Raw genomic sequence first — 16,646 nt, 5'->3', positions numbered from 1 at the left:
GATTGTAATCAATGTATTACAAGACTCAAATCATGGAATTCGGTGATTCTTTCATACATGCTATTTTTCACATGCTCAATAGACACAGAGGATGAATTTGAGTTGTTCTTTCATACATATGACAGGCCTATGTAAAGGAACACTTTCCCATGCTTAACTCAATTTGGTTTAAGTATGGACTTAGGTGGCTTTTGTATTCATATATTCAATTATCAAATAGCTCTATGAAGAGCCACAACCACTGTTCATGCATCATAATCTGGAAAAAAACTTTTGTACTTTAAACATAGGGATTCAAGCCCGGGGGCGGAGGCACTCAACTTAAATTTTGGTAGGGGTGTGCGGCTCGGAGCGCCAAACTTTGGGAACTGAGAACTGATTTTCAGGTAAAATAGGGGCTTGAAGAACTGAAATTTGGGCCAAATTATAGGCTGTTGAGCTAAAAATTTCCAAATTTTTTCCAAATTTGAGCTTAAAGAGCTACAATTGTCAGAGTTTGAGGCTCAAAGAAATGAATTAGGGCTTAAGGAACTGCCGGAGAGCCTGAAAAAGGGACCCTTGAACGCCACACACACCCGTACCACCTTAACATGTGAGTGCCCCCGGTTCAAGTAGTGAGGAGCTCAGCAAATCATACTCCTGAAATGTTGGTAAGGAGAGCTGTAGGAGCTCTGGTGTAATTGAGCTCCTCAAAAATGAAGGTCTAGGTATAAATACAAATGATTTCTCCACTGTATGGATACATTCATGATTCACTAGTGATTGTAATCATAGCAGTTCTAATTATCCAATATCTTCAACTTCAAAATAATTTTAAAATTAAAATTCAGATCCACAAAAAATCTTCCTCACTGATTGTCTCAACTCATGCATACGCCACAACAACAGTGTACTAATTATTTAATTAAAATCATAATCTCATCATCACACCTAACTCTGGCCTTATCAATAATTGTGAATAATGAGATTTAGAATTCATGCTAATTGTTGATTGCCATTATTAACAATATTTCTTAGTAAAATACCACAAAAATAAATCTTGTTAAAAATATGCAGTCTACGATTCCTACAAATCCACCGGATTAAGTCAGTCACCGCCTCCGATCCATTAGCCTGGCCGTTTTAATTAGATTTGCTTCCATCTCGACGCAATTAAACATGACCTCCACGGCAGGGTCTTAGCTAGAAATTGAGGGTTGCCCGTCATATGAATAAAATTGCCTGTCCTAATTTGACCTTTAAAACATGTATCAGACATCTATAGCCCATTGGGGGTTCAAACAGTTCAAATATGTGCTGATATGGCCTTCTCCTACAAATTTGGTGTACTTAAAAGGTCAATTAGCTTCTCAAAACATAAAATTTAAAATATATCATCTGTCAAAGGCATTAATTTTGCCCGTCCCAGGAGCAAGCTCCCCGTCTGAAATGACGGCCAGACGGGTGGCTAGCTGAGACCCTGCTCCACGGCATTTCGAAAAATCTGTTCCGACACATTCATTAATGAATTACTTTACTACTACTAGTACAGCTAATGTTCAATTGGTGTTTCAATATGAAGAGGGTGTGAGTGTTTATGCGACAAACAAACATGCTATTATTGCATTGTCTGAAGTATCACATGTAAGAGCTGTGGACATTTCAAGTGCCTCTGTTTTGATGTTATGCTCAGAGAAGATGTCTTACACTTCCCACGATGCATTTCTTCTTTGTAGTGATTTGCTATTTAGTGCAACATGGGTCGATAACGGTGACAAAAAATGCATCAATAAACAGAGGTCATCTAAATCTTGCAATTGAGGCATTTCTTCTCACTATCGACAAGCCTTATATTACATAAAAGAAACTATGCCTGAACCAGGAGCTAAAATGAGCTCCTGGTCCAAAGTTGGCTCCTGGTCATGATAGTTTGTTGTGTTTTTTATTCGACACACCAAGAGCCAAAACTTGGCAACCATGGGGTAAAAAAGCCTGGGTGCCTGCTTAATATTTAACCATGACTATCGACCGAAGTTGCACTGATTAGCAAATCAGTACAGGGAAGAAATGCATTGTGGGAAGTATAAGGTACCTTCTCTGAGCATGCTGATGAATAGGGCAGTTACACAAGACTGTGCAGTCACAAGATGGAAATTATATTGTTGGATTTGGATATAAATTTTAATTTCACTTGATATATTTATTAGTCCTAATTGCAAGTTTGAAATTATATTTTACACCCCCCCCCAAACATGATTATCCCATATCGCAGATTTGACTTGGATCTTGGGAACAGGCTATCAGGAGGGTTAGGGGTAATCACCCCATCAATTTAAATATCAACAACATGAATACACTCTGCATTATTATGCTGTTTTCAGTTAGTTGCCCATCTCAGTTTAAAGGGGACGGTCCCTGCTTGCAGTAACATCTACAGCTGGAATGTAAAGTTTCATAAAAATGTCCGCATTTGCCGGCAAACACATACACACTATGCGCGGCGCACAGCACACAGCCACACACCCCTACATGTTTTTGCCAGCAACCACAGATTCTATACTGGATGAAGACATGTTTTTATCTGATTTTCTGCACCTAATTGGGGACGTTGACACGTTGTAGACAAAATATACAAATTTTAACCTTTTATGAAAGAACTGAACTTTCTATCAACAACACACTCTCAAATTATGCATTTTTAGGCTGCTTGCAATTAATTGCATGTCAGCTAAATGGGAATGGTCCCCCATTGCAGTTAACGTCCACGGATGGAATGTCAAACTGTTTCGTATTATTAACGTCCACGTTTGCTGGCAAACACTTACGCTCACCCCCCCCACATGTATTGACCTACATGTACACCCATGGCCCCTTGGATCTTACACAGGCAAAGGAGGACAAAATGTTGACATTTCATTTCTGAAATGGAAGGACCTAAATATACGCCAAGTTCTTTCTTATTCTAAAGGCATAGTACCTCTTGGTCCACAGTATTTGGCCTGTGTCCACATTTTATGAGCTTAATAAATTCCTACAAAATCCAAGTTTATAGTTGAAAATTGACGCACCCACACACAGTCACACACTCACCCCCACATAAACATAATCTCCAGATTTTTTTAATGAAACCATTTCAGGAGAGTGAATTTTGCAGTTATCTTGACTCTCCCACCCCTGCTTAACCTCTTAGTGACTTGGTGTGGCGGCAGGTATCCTCAAGTCTTGCCCATGTCACTTCACATGACTTGTATTTCATGGTCTAATCAGGGCCAAGGCTAGCAATATACATGTAGTACCATGCCAGTCCACTTTGAATGAGGAACACTTCCAATGATGCCATTTCCTTCCTCAAATATTACAGCCAGAATTGTTCGCAATGTTCTTATTTTCATGCTTTTCCTGGTGAATTTCAACACTGCAAATTTATAGTTTGTTTGGCTTATAATTGGCGAAAAATATTATAATGATATTGTGCACCGGTATTGATATATGATGTGCACACAGTTTGACGCCGCACTTGCGCTAGTTGCATAATGCATGACTGGCACACGTTTACATGAATTCACGCAAGCGAAGAACTTTGGGACTTCATTGATGGGTACACTGATAAAAACCAAATCATATTACCGGTTTCAGAACAAACTATAAAAGGCACCTGTAGGATTACATGTGTACTACTCATACTGCAGGTTATGCAAGAAGGCCCTGACTGCAGTAACTGTCAGGTGTCACAGGTATACAATATAAAATAGCTGCCCCATGTCAAATGTCCATAGGGCAGCTATTGCAGATAAGGCATAGATTATAACACCTCATCATGCAATAGCTGCCAGGAGTCATGTGCACTATATAGAAAGCACAAATTGTCAAGTGTCTTTAGGGCAGCTATTCCAGACAGCCTTGTTTGCATTGACTCCGCAATTGGAATGTCCTCGTACAAAACTGCTCAGATAGTCTGCAAAATTTGCACGCAAAAAAAATAATACTGCCAAATATCCTGCCCAGATTCCAAATAAATACAATGACTAGTATACAGGTACCAATGATAGCTACTGGTCACAGTTTTCCAAGCTGTAACAAGTGTCTGTCTGCACCATTAACACTTCCGTTTGTGGCGAAGTCATTTGTTTTCAATGACTTCCCTTTCACAATGAACCATAATGACCCTTAGAATAACATCATTGTCATTCTGAAACTGTGTATTCTCTGTCTCTGTTGGCCATTCGTATTGAAGATATACATTTTTTTCAACAGACCTGAAATTTGTAGGTCTTTTGGGGAAAATGAATATCTTCAATATGAAAGGTAAACATTTTCAAGTGATTGTCAGCTTTTCTTCCCAGCTACATACGATATAAGTATCATTAAATTTTACTTTGAGGAATTCCTGCTAAATGTTGAAATATCCATTTTTAATAATTTGCTGGTGCCATCAAATTTGTATTATATCACAAATTTTTTTTTTAAATCAAAATGATTTGATATCAGAAGGACATTCTTCATCAGAATGCAATTTGTTGTGTCTGATGTGCTTGCATGTCCCACAAAAAATATGTACTGTGCAAACATTGCTATCCCACCAAATAGTTAACCCCTGAGCACTACCTGCCGATCTAACATTGTCTCTGATTGGTCAATTACATGATATCTTCACTTTAATCACCAATCAGAATGGAGCTTTGTAAATAATTCACCCCAATTTTTTTGAGTGGTGAAATTATTTTAACAATGTTGCCGATTGGTCAAATTGATCATGAAACTTCTTTTTGGCCAATAGGCAGGTAGTTCTCATGGGGTTAATATATATTCCTCTGTCCTTACCTTTGAATTTAGAACGAATATTGGCCAATTCCTTGTTTATCCTCTTCACCTCAGCTTCTTTGCTTTTACCTGCACCAGAGAGATAATTAGAGATTATGAGTTACTATGATTTACTTGTTCTTAAGGGGTGGGGTATGAACGTTTGGACAGTATTTATTTTGGGACATTAGAGCACATCAGACATATCGAATTGCATTCTGAATACGAAGAAAGTCATTCTGATATCATATAATTTTGATTTTTTGAAATTCGCAATTTAATACACATTTTATGGCAAATCATTAAAAATTGATATTTTTGATATTTTACAGTACTTGAAGTAAACTTTATAAATCTGATGATTTATACTTAAAGTGTATGTAGCTGGGATGAAAAGCCGACGATCAATTGAAAATGTTGCCCTTTCGTATTGAAGATATGGATTTTTTTTCCCAAAACACAAAAAAAAAATTAGGTCTTTTTGGGAAAAAAATCCATATCTTCAATATGAAAGGTCAAAATTTTCAATTGACCGTCGGCTTTTCCTCCCTGCTACATACACTTTAAGAATATATCATTAGATTTATATAATTTACTTCGAGGACTGTTATATATATCAAAATTTGAAAAATATCAAATTTTTATAATTTGTCATAAAATTTGTATTATATTGTGATTTTCAAAAAATGAAAATTATTTTATATCAGAAAGACATGCTTCAGATTCAGAATGCAATTCGATAGGTCTGAGGTGCTCTCATGTCCCACAAAAATACTGTCGAAACGCAATAAACGCTCATTTTAGATCCCTTAATCGTACACCAATTTTCATATCGCAAAATCTCCATGTGTGTATGATTGCCTGTGGTATGTAGTATGTAGTATGGACACATTCGCTCATGTATAGTGATGTAAATTTGCGGTTATTTGTCTATCCGTTTAAATGAACCACAATCCGGTCGGTTATGTAAAATTAAGAATTAAAAATTTTAAATTCATGTACCTTGATTTGAATGAATTTATGCTATTTACCACATGTAAAAACATGATGGATATATTATATATTATATATATCTCTTTTGGCCGCTGAAGTCAGGGTTGAACGACATCATCTTTTAAGTATCTCGACTTGAAGGACACAATAGTTGTTAACAGTCGACTATCACTAAGTCATCTAAAGTCTTAAGTTACGATTATCGCTAAATAGCGCCTACGCCCTACGACTACCCTAGCGTCTTGGCATAATCTTGTAAAAGTTAATAATTCACTCAAAATACAAGGCATGTATACTTTTAAAATTAAATACCACTAGGGAGATTCGAAAGCCATATACACAATTCATTTCAATAATTTACACTTGTATGGTATACTTACAATTACGTATATCCGAGATGAAAACGGCCAAGCCGCGCATCCCATCCCCTTTGACGGTCGGCATGATGATTATGCCCAGCTACCGTGCAGCCTTCAATACAGATCCACGGTACTAAACAAGCTATATGATCTGGAATATACATAAAGGAAAAAGATAACCAAATTAATCAGAAACAGAATTTGGTGAATTGGAGACAGTTTTTGGGAGACATGACATTTGGTTGTATTCAAGGGGCGTATTCTTTAAAGAGAAGCCCAGAGAGCAGTTCTTCTGGGGTGTACCAAACCTGCCTGGTTATCCAATTAATCAGTGACAAGGTATCTCTGAATTTGACAGGTGCTAATTGATGTTTTAATTGTATTGCATCAATTAGCACCTGTCAAATTCAGAAAATAACCTTTTCACCGATTAATTTGATAACCAGGCAAGTTTGGTTCACCCCAGAAAAACTGCTCTGGCGGGGCTTCCTCTTTAAGACATTTTGGGTGTATTTCTGCGACATATTTGTGTACACAGGCTGTGTCAAAATGCTGGTTCTCTGTCTGTTTTCTGGTGTTTTTGAAATGACTGCCTCTCCCAAACTCAAAATTGCATCCACTTAAAATGACCAGACTTTGATGGACAATTACAAAGTCTGGTTATTTATTAATTGAAGTTAATCCAATGGCAAATTTGAAAAATACCGAAAACCAGACAAGCGAGGTCAGAAAACAATCATTTTGATAAACCCTGTATTTGTGATATAATCCACAAAGCAACCATGTGGTACATGTATGTGACAATACTAAGCTCCATAGATAAACACATAGACTGGAATATTCTGTGCCTGTGCCCTCTTGTCAAAGTGTAGGCCTACTACCGTACTTCATTTCAGATGACGCCAGTACAGTGTTCAGACCTGGCGACACCGCTCATCTGAATGTACACAGAGCGCTTACACACAAATTCTTTTTTGTGATCAATTGCTTTCCGTATGCTGGTGTCTACACGTCCTACCACTTAATAAAGTGGATAGCGAAGGGTTTCTGTCAAGGCCTGGCATGATTTACTCATTCCCAATGACACTATAAACAGTGGCGTGCGCAGCACATTGAAAGTGGAGGGCCAGGTTGTTCAGTTCCCCTGAATGAAGTCTGATTAGGAGCAAATTTTGATGTTTTAAACGTTTTTTCCCTGAATCCCCGAATGACCAAAAAAAGTGGGGGGCCATGGCCCCTCTGCCCCCCCCTTTGCGCACGCTACTGCCTATGTAGATGGCACAATGGGCTATTATAATCCCAATTATTGCTTAATTAATTTAACGTTGCTTCTTTATTGCACTGTGCAACAAGGGTGGACATGTTGGTTTGTAAAAGACTGGAAAATCATCCGGAAATTCTTTTTGGTTGAGTCGATAAAAGAAAGTGCACTACAGGTAAATTAACAATTCTTGACCAAGTTCAAACACTCGAAACGCCAGTGGTTCTACGATAAACACACATGCTACAGCTACAGAAGAAAGCAGACTTGAACCAAGAGCAATTTGTTTTTAAACATTGCTCCTGGTTCACTGGGATTTTACAAGAACCAGTTTCCCGAAAAAACAGGAACTATTTTCAAATACCGGTAGTATTCGCTGTCGTAGTGCACGTTAGAATATGAACGTTGCTAGGTCAACTGGCTTTCTTTGTTACGAACCACTGATCAAAATGATCACAACACAAGGCCTATGGCATATCAAAATTCGGAACAGGTGTATGAGCCCAGGCTTGTTACTAACGTGCACTACGACAGCGAATAGTTAATCCTTTTCTGCACACACAATACAGCATCCCAGCACTACTGTTGCATCTAGTGCTCGATTTACCAGAAAAAAGTTACTTGCATTTGTGCGGTAACATAGAAAATCTAGCTACACAAAGTTAAAGTAACTTGCACACAATTTAAACATACATGTATAAAATAAGTTTGTGCTGTGAAACTATTCATCAGGTGGTAAATCGAACACTGATGACTGCATCAAGTGCAAAACTGGACCCAGGAGCAATTTGTTTTAGAATATTGCTCCCAGTTCATGTGAATTTTACAAGGACCAAAAGCAATTGTTGGCTTTCCAAGCCTACAGACCTTCATTTTTGAGGAGCTTGATTGCACTGGAGCTCCTACAGCTCTCCTTAACAACATTTCAGGAGTATGATTTGCTAAGCTCCTCACTACTTGAATCCCTATGTTTTACAGATATTAAAAGATTGAGCTCCTTGTTGAGCACCTTAGTAAACTCAGGAGTGTGAAAACAGAGCTCCTGCAAATAAATGAAGAGATTTCATACTTCTAGTCCAATAAAACAATACTCACTGTGGACATTTCGAAAAAGGAGTCTAACCTTCGAAACGTCCACAGTGAGTACTGTTTTATTGGACTAGAAGTATGAAATCTCTTAATTTATTTATCAACAACAGTCCTGAGGAAAATGTTCAGCAAGAGCTCCTGCAAGTTTCAAAAATGAAGGCCTGAGCAGGGTTCCCGTTAAGGTTGTTTAAATGTGCGTCCGTAGTGACGCAAGTTTGCTGACAAGGTTGCAAAAACTTGCGTCCAGAAAGATTTTTTGTGCGTCCATCTGAAATTCACGATACACACGTACCCCGGGTCTACACCTCATCAAATGTTGATTGTTAAAATAAAATAAAAGTGCATTTTCGCCGTGATATTTCATCTCCATTCGCTATGATAATTTATCTCATTTCTGTGTCAGTTTTGGTCCGAAACGTGGTCAGAAACAGCTGCAAAAACATGCACAAAGTCTGTCAATCTTTAGCAAATTTTCGTACTTTTACTTCCGCATTTCTTTTTTTAAATTAACGTGTCGTTGATGCTTTAAAGCTAAAACATGCGCTGTCACAAATAATACAAAGAAAGGTTATCATTTGGATTTTGTCTTTAAAATTGCTTTTAATTCATCGTAACAATAATACTAATAAAGGAAACATAGATTATTTATGAGAAAATAAACTTAAAACATTAAAAACAGTATATTGTCAGGTTGTGATAAATAAATAAATAAACATCAACCGCACGTTAGTGGCACATCGTCAGTCCAGCATGCTTGCTTGTAAACAAATCAATCGGGGCTTCACCATCAAACAGCGATTGTTACGGAAAGCATGCAAAAAGTGCACAATTTCCTGACGTTGCACTTTGCAGTTACAAATATTGCAGAATTTACTTCAATTCTTAGCAGGTGGGTCAAAATTTTGGGGCTTTTATTATCTTAAAAATATAAAAGAATAAAAATTTCTTATTTTTATCATCAATTAATGGTTAAACTTCGAAGTTTTGTCTGCGTCCACATGCAAGTGACATGGACGCAAAATACTTGATTAGCCATGTGAACTTGCGTCCAAATTTGTAAAATACGCGTCTGGACGCAATTTGACGCACACTAACGGGAAGCCTGGGCCTGAGCCTACAAGAGCAAATTTGCTCCTGGTGCCTGCTTATTTCAACCTGTTTCATTTTCCAGGAAGCAAGCTAAACTTCCCACAATTTATTACATGTACAAAAAAAGACACAATTTCCCCCCAAAAACTAGAATTTCCATCCAGACATCAACATTTCCTGGGAATGAGCTTCCCAAATTCCCTAATTTTTCAAGCCATGCTTGCTTTTTTTGCTTGCTTCGGTCACGCGACTGAAGACCGTCCGTGATTGGTAAATTCTAAAAAGATGTGCTTGCACCGTAAGGGTGTGTTCGCTCGACGGTGACACAAATATCTGAGCGTACCCAAATGCAAGTTGGCTCTCATGATCGAGAATTATATATTTTGCCTATGATCATGCGTACGATTCGCTTTTCTGCAAAATCAATCCAGTATAAATCCAGCTGAAAAAATGACCCAATGATTGTGTGTTCTCAGGTGGGTTTTTATAAGGCCAACATACTCGGCAGTCCACGCTTTTTAATGCGTGCCGGTTCAAAATTCTGAAAATTGGTAAAAGCGTGGAGGTTTAACCTGCAGGCAGCGCCTGTTTACGTGAGTCCAGACCAGTGCAATATCCTCCCCGGAAGCCCTTTCGTGATATGCAAATGTCCGATTTTTCCATGACGTGTTAGGATGTGTGGTAGTTAATTCTTTACATCGATCATACGTATGAGTGACGTCATTAATCATGCATAAGCGAAGAAGGGTAGGATATAAGTCACTGAACACAGCGCACGCGAGATACGAATCAGTTCATGACCTGGGGTAGCGCTAGGTTGCTTTTTGGGGTCCCAGACCCACCCAAATAGAGTTTGGACCCCCTGTTTTTAAATTTTCTGCAAGTGCAGGGGTCATGGAGACCCCCAGTTTTTCAATCTTGCGCTATTGCAGACATACTATTTATGCTGCATTTGTGCAACTCGGACTCACCAAACTCCACTCCGGACCCCCTACTTTTTAATTTTCTGCAAGTTCGGGGGTCCCTGCGGACACTGGAGTGTTTAGTTCTAGCGCTACCCTTGTTCATGACAAGAACAACATTTGGACGCCAAGAAAGTACAGTTATACATTAAAATGTTTATTGTACAGTACAGTAGTAGCTTTTCACATAAAATTTGCATTGTTCACATAATGTATCAACTTCATGGAGAGAAAAACATCGGACTTGCATGTGTGAAATTGGTGCAGAATTCGGCATACTTGATTTACTTCGAATTGCGTGTGACTTCATCAATGGATACAAAAAGTGGTGGGGTCAGGAATTTTCAGTATAAAGGGTGCCTCAGTTAAAAGCGTGGGGGTCAGGAATTTTCAGTATAAAGGGTGCCTCAGTAAAAAGGGTGGGAGTAAAATAAAAAGGGTGGTGGGGGTCAAATCCCACTGCGAGTAGTATGGCCAAGTAAAATAACAAAAATATTTGGGGCCTCTCTGTTTTCATCATGTGTCGACTAAGACTTTGCAAACAATGGTAAAAAAAATTGCATAACAAATAATAACCCTAACCCTCACCGATTTTTGAAAAAGTCCGGATGATATGCATACATGTTATTTTTTTTTTACTTGACCTCAGCAACCACACACATTTGTATGGCGATTTGGCAATACAAACATTTGTATGGCAATTTTTTTGTCTTAGCCCACCCTCGCTATACAGCTCGGCCTCTGCTCTGGTGATCTAAAAAAAGAAATATCACCTGTATTCTGTAATTCATGTATTGGTTCATTCAACTCAAGCACAGTGAAGTGCTTCAGTTTTGATTCAACTTTTTGTACCTTTACGCGCGGGTACCGACTACTCGCTAGACGCTACTGCATGCTGGTTCATCTATTCATTCTTAAAGCATTTCCTGCATGATGGCCCCTAGTGAAAACGGTTATGGCCAGAGTTTTAAATTTTTGGAGTTGTAGAAAAATTAAAATTTATTGAATTTATTCAACCCCTCGCCTCGGCAGGGTTAAGGGTAGACACAGACTTTAAGGTACATATTTCGAGGTGCATAACAAACACCAAACTGGTGTCATAACAAACACCAAATTGGTGTCGATGACCTGACATGCATGCATTCTTTTGTCGAGAGTTCACATGGTCTTTCAATTTGTGCCGAGTGTCCTTGGCAGACTTGACTATGCTTCAGTGGTCATGAAAGGATTCAATAGATAACCTCTGCCCCACTAATCCCCAGCTATTGTCTGAAATTGCACCTCGGAAGATATAATAGCGATGACACACAGCACACGTAAATCGGTGCTGCTATTCTGTAACATGTAAAAACTTGCTCTCGGAGAATTGCCCTAGTTCCATTAATACTTGAAATATTTTGCTAGAATTTAATGCTAGTGTAGTTAAAAGTATGTTTTAACTAAATATTAATTCAAATTTTGAATAAAAGCTTGGAAAAGTTCCATAAATAAATTGTGGATTTAGTGGTTTGAAAATCGCGATTGTTGAAATTACCACAAATGGCGACCTGTGCACATTTCCGGGTCTCGCATTGCATTGTGGGGGTAAAGCATCGGAAATAATCTAGAAACGTTATCGTAAGCAATATATTCCCCAAAATGACAAAAAAAATGGTGAAAAAAGCTTTAAAATTAGCCAAATGGCTTGAAATTGTGCCATTTTTAGTGTAATTTTTACTTATTTTTGACTTTGTGAGCCATTTTTTAAGCTTAACCCCCCTGATGATCTTTGATGATTGTGATTTTTAGACATATTGGAAGGTCCTCTTTGCAATGATATCAAACACATGGGGCTAGGGCATTACGCATTTTGCCGCAAGTAGGGATAATGTGGGCAGGTTGAGAGCATTTTGAACGCTTTTTACAGATTTTACACAGTGCTCTATGGATAAAGTATGGTGTAGACATAGCCTATGAACTTAAACACACCTTGTATGCTAATTATAAGATAAAGATAGCATTAATGAAATATTTCAATTTTAAATCATTTATTAATTTTATAATTACATTAAATAAATAGTTTTCTTCTTCTAGAAGACTAGATAATTATTTTTAAAATCATAAAATAACGAACAAATAAGCAGGGGTCGAAATAAGCGATAGCCCGATAGCCATGGCTATTAGGTTTTCTGTCGGGCTATTGGGTTTTATCTCCATGTAGCCCGTCGGGCTACAGGGGTTTTCATGCGCGCAGAAAAATGAAAACATGTGAAAGAAAAATAAAAGCTTCGATCTCTAATATTTACGGCCTGTCCAGAAATTATGTAACATAAAATGCAATGTAACAACATTTGTTGAAGTGAAGTCACCGTAGCATTGTAACATAATTTAAAAATAGAAATAAAATACACTCCGCCGGCATAATTACACAGATTGCGATATTGTCTAGAACCACTGCTGCTAAGTTATTGCAGTGCTGAATGATGACACGTACATGAGTTGGAAAATTTTCTAATTCTAGGGATCGGAAAGAAATGCTTTGTGGGTGGTGTGTAGAGGTATGCCATCGGTGAATACGACACAATGATCGGTCGTAGAAGAAAAAAATGACAAAAAGTTACCCTTGAATTATGTTTTATAGTCATCATACTCCGGTAATTCAATAAATATCATAATATTTGGCCTAAACTTGAACTCATTTGCAATGAAATGTCATTTTTTATTGAGAAATGCATGGGTTCCATGTGGTGTCAATGGTGTTGAATTCTGCACTTTGCCGAAGTTTACTGCATTTTGTGGAATTCGGCGAACTTTTATGGCATAAAGCAACACATTTATAGTAAGTAAACTGCTTGGGAACTTTCTTAAAAAGTGAGATAGTTAGTTGGTTACAGGCGAATCGTGGCGTGAAAAGCGAGATCACATTTTTTGCCGGGCTTTAACTATTTATACCATGAATCTATACCGGTAACACATCATTGTAACCAAAATCACAAAATCTGATACCAATTAATTAAAACGGTACATTCAATACTTGACACATTCAAGATTAAGAACCCTTCATTTTAGGATTTGAGCGCATATTTTTAACATTTTCAGGGGGTTCAGGGGTTCTGAGAACCCCTGGTTTTAAAGCCTAGTGCTACCCCTGATTACATTATGGAGGGTAAGGGTTACTCACTAATAACTGAATATTTGAACAAACGATTGGTTTGAATTGTGCGAAAACAATGTCTTTTTCAGGGCTATTGAATTTCCTTCAGGGCTATCAGAAAAAATGGCTAGATAGCCCGGATGGCTATCAGGAAATGGTCCCTTATTTCTACCCCTGAATAAGGGAATTTCCCAGTACAAAAATTGCATATATAGTGAATTCGCTTAATTAGCAATTAATTAGCATATTTAATCAAGATTAATACCTTAAACATCTTTATTTAGGGTTATTTCATGTAAACATTAAACAAACTTAGCTAAAAAATACAATTTGATTTTAATTTTTATAAAATTTGTAAAATACTTCATTCGACAGACACATTCGTTAACTTTTAATATTTAATTAGCGCTAATTAGCATACGCAGCATTAATTTTAAAAGTTACTTCATTATGTCCGCAACATCATGAGCTTCAAAATGAGGGGTAACTTGATATGTCTAGCACTAGTAATATTTAATTTCTGTTGTGTGTGACATCACTATAATAACAACTCAGTCCCAAAAGATAAATGACTGACTATCATTGAGGACTGAGTTCCGCAGATCTAGGTTAAGGGTTCAATTAGTTAAAAAAATTGCGTGTAGCAGTTTTGGCATCATAATCTGGATACTTCCATATACTAAAGCACTATAAAAAGTGCTATACAAATGCAAAATTGGGTAGCAATTACTTCAAAATAAGGAGCAAACTGCTATGCGATACAGCCGAATTCGAACCCTGCCCCTCATCGTGTCATGTTTGTTTAATATCGAGAGCTGACGTCGTGTTGCATACATGCGTGTGTTGTGACGCGTATTAAAAATAATGAAATTGGGACTCATTCAACACAATGTCACTCATGATTCATTCCATTGATTGAATGTTCGATGTGATCACGATCGATCGATGACGATGTTCAATTCCCGGTTTTCCCAATTCCCTTTCCACCACAAGCACAAACTTTAACCTCAAGAAAAATACAACACTGCCACAGAACACAATGAACAAAATAAATCACTTTCATTTACACAAGGACAAAATTCATAAAATATCGGGGTACTTTATAGCCTTTATTTTACTAATTGGGCCTGTTGTACTGGAATAGTGGGCGTGATCTACCGGTGTACATGCCATTGCCAATACACATCCGTACAGCGAAATGAATAGGGAAGTGGACACCCGTGGCCTGCCATCGACGCAAAAAACCTACGCTCCTGCAGGAACGTTAGCATTAATTTACTTAAAACATTATAGACTTACTAGACTAAACTCTGGTCTACTTAGGTGTAACGGTTAAATTGGTAAAAACTCTTGAAGTTGTAAGAAATATCCTTTCGAATGTTCGACACTAATACACACTCAGAGGCCTGAAGATGGCCGCCATTTGCAAGGGCGGAGCGATGAGAGCGAGGCCCACGTGTCATGTGATGTCAAACTTGTAAACAACAGATGGCGCTATTTCAAGCAAAATTGTAACCCAATTGGTGAAAACTGCAAAACTTCATTCTGTTAAATTTGGGGAGAAGAATTATTCTCTTAGAAAGAGGGCCAAAAATTATGTCTCAAAGCTGCCAAAGATTTTAAAATTCAATGCGAAATGCTTGAAAACGGCAGCCTTGGAAACGCAGTCAAAATCTTCCCTGAATTGATTATAAAAGTGAAATCTGATTACACTATCAACCAGGCCACCTGCTATCAACAGTGCACCAAAGCTACTTCACCAAGATCAGCAATAAGCTAACTGCTTCATCAACATCAGCAGTTAAGATATTGAAAGATAAAAAAACATCAGCAGTTAAGGGCTGGGGTATGAACGTTTGGACAGTATTTATTTTGGGACATTAGAGCACATCACTTGACATCAGACATATCGAATTGCATTCTGAATACGAAGAATGTCATTCTGATATCAAATAATTTTGATTTTTGAAATTCGCAATTTAATACACATTTTATGGCAAATCATTAAAATTGATATTTTGATATTTAACAGTACTTGAAGTAAACTTTATAAATCTGATGATTTATACTTAAAGTGTATGTAGGTGGGATGAAAAGCCGACGATCAATTGAAAATTTTGACCTTTCGTATTGAAGATATGGATTTTTTCCCAAAACACCCAAAAAAATTAGGTCTTTTGGGGAAAAATCCATATCTTCAATACGAAAGGTCAACATTTTCAATTGACCGTCGGCTTTTCCTCCCTGCTACATACACTTTAAGAATATATCATTAGATTTATATAATTTACTTCGAGGACTGTTATATCAAAAATTTGAAAAATATCAAATTTTTATAATAACATTGTCATAAAATTTGTATTATAGGCCTATTGTGATTTTTAAAAAATGAAAATTATTTGATATCAGAAAGACATGCTTCGTATTCAGAATGCAATTCGATAGGTCTGAGGTGCTCTCATGTCCCACAAAAAATACTGTCGAAACGCAATAAACGCTCATTTTGGATCCCTTAAGTAAATAGCTACTTTATTGATGCCAATAAAGGAATAGCACCAATATCAGCAGTAGGTAGCCTAAATATTTTATCATACGCGTACGTATCAGGGATAACGTAGACTTCTTCATCAAGACCAATATCAGCAGTAGATAGCTACTTTATTAATACCAATAGTATTGGCGCTGATAAAGTAATGTTCCTTTATAGCCATCTACTGCTGATATTGGTCTTGATTAAGTAAATTGTGTATTGATAAAGTAGTTTTCTACTGCTGGATGTAGTAGTATTATCTTGTACTTTTGGTTGATATTGGTATTACTAAAGTAGCTATTAAGTTGGTTTTGATAAAGTAGTATTATCTTTTAAAGGAGTATTTCGTGATCCTAGCATCCTCTTTTTATGACATTTTTAAGTACATATCCATGAACAAAGCCTATTCCCAAAATTTCAGTTGATTCCGATTCTGCGTTCGCGAGTTATG

The 16,646-nt window shown here is 37.3% G+C and overlaps 1 protein-coding gene across 1 annotated transcript in view; it reads right to left on the bottom strand.

Annotated features, from left to right (window-relative positions):
- Window positions 1-15,106, bottom strand: part of LOC140155540 (AP-2 complex subunit alpha-2-like) — a 66,499-nt gene extending 51,393 nt beyond the window's left edge. Inside the window, 3 exon segments of the mRNA XM_072178418.1 lie at window positions 4,801-4,869; window positions 6,153-6,282; window positions 14,965-15,106. Of these exon segments, the coding sequence (XP_072034519.1) occupies window positions 4,801-4,869; window positions 6,153-6,216 (133 nt within the window). The 5' untranslated portion in view covers window positions 6,217-6,282; window positions 14,965-15,106.
- Between the last annotated feature and the right edge of the window lie 1,540 nt (window positions 15,107-16,646).

This window comes from Amphiura filiformis, chromosome 6 (genome assembly GCF_039555335.1).
Source record: "Amphiura filiformis chromosome 6, Afil_fr2py, whole genome shotgun sequence".
Classification (NCBI taxonomy): domain Eukaryota; kingdom Metazoa; phylum Echinodermata; class Ophiuroidea; order Amphilepidida; family Amphiuridae; genus Amphiura; species Amphiura filiformis.
The sequence above is the reverse complement of the archived record's forward strand: the minus strand, read 5'-3'. Positions and strand labels throughout refer to the sequence as shown.